A 3,926-nucleotide genomic window follows, 5' to 3' on the forward strand; every position below is an offset into this window, starting at 1 on the left:
CCGAATGGTTGACTAACGCAGACCCATGAACTTACATCCATTCGATAGAAGATTTCAGCCATCCGCATTTTTCTCTTTTCATCTTTTTATCTCCTCAAACTTTCCTTCATGTTGAGTAAAGAGTGTTCTTCGGGAACGATCCTTCTGTCTAGGATCATTTGCACGTCAAAGTATGGTTCTCCGTCTGAAGGCTCAAATATCTACCATTCCGGTCAAGAACTCCAGCAATCTTATCAGTGTTATTACACCATTATAGTTCTGATCCTGATTGATTCCTACATTTTATTTTATAATATTTGTTATTTTTCTATCTTGACCGTCTTACTCCATAAAAAGTCCAATGTTGTATCCATATTCCTTATAGTATATTGCATTTACATATCGTATCATATTAAAATCTTTCTTAGGATGGACACCAAGAACCAGACGATTATCACGGAATTTGTTCTCCTTGGGTTCACCATGGATCCAAAGATAAATATTGGCCTGTTTGTCTTATTTTTGGTTACATACATGGTAACTATTGTCGGAAATGGCCTTATAATCTGCATGAATATCACCAACCCTCAGTTGCACAAGCCCATGTACTTCTTCCTTTGCATGTTGTCCTTTCTCGACTTGGGTTATTCTTCTGCCGTTTTACCAAAATTATTGACTGATCTCTTGTCAACTGAAAGAACAATTTCACTTAGCGCTTGTGTCATTCAGGTCTACGTCATTCTCTTGGTTGAAGGATCTGAGTGTCTTCTCCTGGCTGTCATGGCTTATGACCGATATGTCGCCATTTGCCAACCTCTCCACTACCCCGTCCTCATGCGTTGGGGTAATTGTTATAAGCTGGTAGGTTTTATCTTCATGGCAACCTTTATGCTTACCATTTTTCCTTCCATCTTTACACCACTTACTATGTGTCACAACCGGATCAACCATGTCATGTGTGAGATGTTGGCCTTCATAAAGTTGTCATGTGAGAACATCTCTTACAATGAACTTCTGATATTTTCCGTCAGTTTTATTTCTCTTCTTCTTCCTCTTGTGCTCATTTTACTGTCTTATGCTGCTATCATATGTTCTGTACTAAAGATTCGTTCCGCGGGAAGGTCTAAGGCTTTTTCCACCTGTACGTCCCATCTAGGAGTGGTGGCTTTGTACTTTGGGACAGTCATGTTGATGTACTTTGGTCCCTCGTCCATGTACTCCACAGATCAGGAGAAATATAGCTCCATATTTTATGTCATCGTGTCTCCGATGTTGAACCCTATCATCTACAGTCTCAATAACCGAGACGTTAAGGACACAATCAAGAAGGTTCTCACAAAGTTGAATCCACATTCCGCTGAGACCTTAGGACCTGTCTGCCATTAATAATGGAATAACCAATAAATACAATCAAATTTTTCAACTTTTGGCCTTGAGGTTGACCATTCAGCAATACATATGCACATTGGATTACTCAACCAAACAATGTGTGTGAGGAACATCCATGGAAAGTTTTGAGAAAAGGCCAGATAATCTGCAATGGAGCTTCCCTATCCAATGATGTCAGTGGACATTTTAGGTTTGAATGCTTGATCCTTTTGGTATTGAGAGATAAACCACCATTAGAGGTGTCTGTGATACACTAGGTACAGGGAAATGCCAGGGGTTCGTTGAAAGAGATGGGAAACCCTGTGTCTAGGGAAGGGGAAGATGGTGACCCCTGACCAAACCTCCTGCTGGTCATTGGAGTCCCTCACCACCCTACATAGGTTCTGCACCTATGCACCCTAGGTATATCTAGTGCTGGGCCTTGAATAGAGAACGGATGGAATGAGCTCTTCTTTAACCCCACTAAACGCTAAGACACAAGGAGGACCCACGGGCTAAAAACGATGAACTACTTATCCACAGATGATACCCGTAGAAGTTCACCAAAGTTTTCTGCAACAATACCACAGAGGAGTACAAGCCACCATCTTGCAACCAGGGCTTGCATGAACTGAATTCTATCACCAGCATCTATCCAAGGAAGGAAGGGGTATTTAAGCACCAAGAGAATGCTGAGGATCAACATCTGGGTGGAAGGTGAGCTCCTGTTGACCAATCAATGCTGACAGCACGAACAATGAAAAGTCACGGAGCATTCTGTGCAGCCAAAAACTGTGACCTTCTATGGCCAGAAACCACATGACTATCTGTCACCCGTGACAGTCTGGCCTTGGCTTACTCTCCTTTCTTTCTTGCGTGAGTGTAGAAATGGGTGAGGAACAACAACTTTCGGATGGACGAGCTTTTTCAGCCAACAGCAACATAAAGGCCAGCTTAATGAGAAGTGATTCACCTGTGGTTGGTTTAATGAATGAACAAAGCTGTAAAGACAAGAATAGGGCGAAAGCTTCATTTTGTTCTATTCTAATACTCGATGTCAGTGTTGAGATCAGTTTGTGGTTTTGGCACAAGCATCTACAGCGTGTCGGATTTCTCTTTTGTGCCTCCAGCAGCTATGAAAGGAGAAGAGGTTGTGAAAGGAAAGAGGAATTTTAGATCACTTTTTTCTGCCGGGACTCATAACGTGATATCTGATGTAAAATGAACTTCCTAAATAAACAAGAACTTAAAGGGAACCTGTCAGGTGCAATATGCAGTGAGAACCATGAGCGGTTCTGGGTGCATATTGCTAATCCCTGCCTAACCGTCCCTGTATACACTAGCATAGATACAGAGATCTATAGAAAAAGTATTTCTAAAGATCCTTTATGATATGCTAATGAACACGGTGACTAGTCACAAGGGTACTACTTCCCCAACTAGTCCGCCCTCTTAGCATGTTAGTGTACCGCCCCGCGCTCGGCTGCAGCCGAGCCGCTCGGATCCGAGTTCGTGTGCCTGTGGCTCAAGCGTCTCCGGACCGGGGGTCACGTCGCTCTGTAAGGGGGGCTGGAGCATTGAAGGGGGTTTTTAGATTATAGTTCGTGACGCCACCCACGGGTTGTGGTGAATGTAGACACCACCGCTGCGGTTCACTAGGCACCCTGGGGGAGATGGTAGTGCAGCTTTTGGTGTTAACCCCTCCGTGGGCAGCGGTGATGGCCCCGGGACCCGATTGGTGTGCTGTGGTGGTGCTTGGTGGTGCGCGGCCCGAGGACATGGTGGTACTCACTCTGATAAACACACCGGAGTCTCTGGTAAACCAAATGGATGATGGTCGGTGCCCTCAGCCGGCTGCTTCGGTCCCCAAATGGGTTGATGGTGTCTGCCTTTCTTCTGCACCTCTCTGTAGAAAATGGACAGCCGCGCTTCAGTGACGGGAGTCCTGCCCCCCGGCGTGTACGTCGGGAGAGCCCGTTTGCCCGCAGGCGCTGGCCCGTTGGATCTCTTGGCCCTTGGCGGTGGCCGTTATCCGGAATCGGTGGGCTATTGGCTTCTTTCGGGACTTTGGATGGGAAAGGACCTAAAGTCCAGACCTCAATCAGTTAATTAACGGGGTCCGGTAGATTCGGGACTGCGTTTCAGGGTCTTTGTACCCCCACTGGTGCTCCGATTTCCAGCTGGTTCCCCGGTTCGGTACCGGCGGGCCACTACCCTGTCCCGGCTACCTACGGTTCCACCGGGCTGTCTTCCTGGCTCCTGCAGATGGCCACCACCGTTTGCCTCCTAGCCAAAGTGCCCGGGCTCCTACCCAGGACACTGACAGACTTTTACTCCTCACTGTCCCTGACAGGACTTCACTCCTCTCCCTTTCACTGTCAAAACTAGACTCCTTTTTGTTTTCCTGCCTCTGGGCCTGTGAACTCCTCGGAGGGCGTGGCCAACCGCCTGGCTCCACCCCCTGGTGTGGACATCAAACACAGAGGGAGGTGACTAGGGTTTTGTAGGTTGGCTGCTGTCATCTTATTTGGGGATGGGTGTTGTGCAAGGGCCTAACTGTGACTACCTGGCTAGTCCAG

The 3,926-nt window shown here is 46.8% G+C and overlaps 1 protein-coding gene across 1 annotated transcript; it reads left to right on the forward strand.

Annotated features, from left to right (window-relative positions):
- The first annotated feature begins 408 nt into the window (after positions 1–408).
- On the forward strand, positions 409–1,365 carry LOC142297446 (olfactory receptor 5AR1-like). Its single transcript, XM_075341674.1, has one exon. It carries the CDS (start codon positions 409–411, stop codon positions 1,363–1,365), a length of 957 nt encoding a protein of 318 aa, XP_075197789.1.
- Positions 1,366–3,926: the final 2,561 nt, after the last annotated feature.

This window comes from Anomaloglossus baeobatrachus, chromosome 3, assembly GCF_048569485.1.
Source record: "Anomaloglossus baeobatrachus isolate aAnoBae1 chromosome 3, aAnoBae1.hap1, whole genome shotgun sequence".
In the NCBI taxonomy this organism is placed as follows: Eukaryota; Metazoa; Chordata; class Amphibia; order Anura; family Aromobatidae; genus Anomaloglossus; species Anomaloglossus baeobatrachus.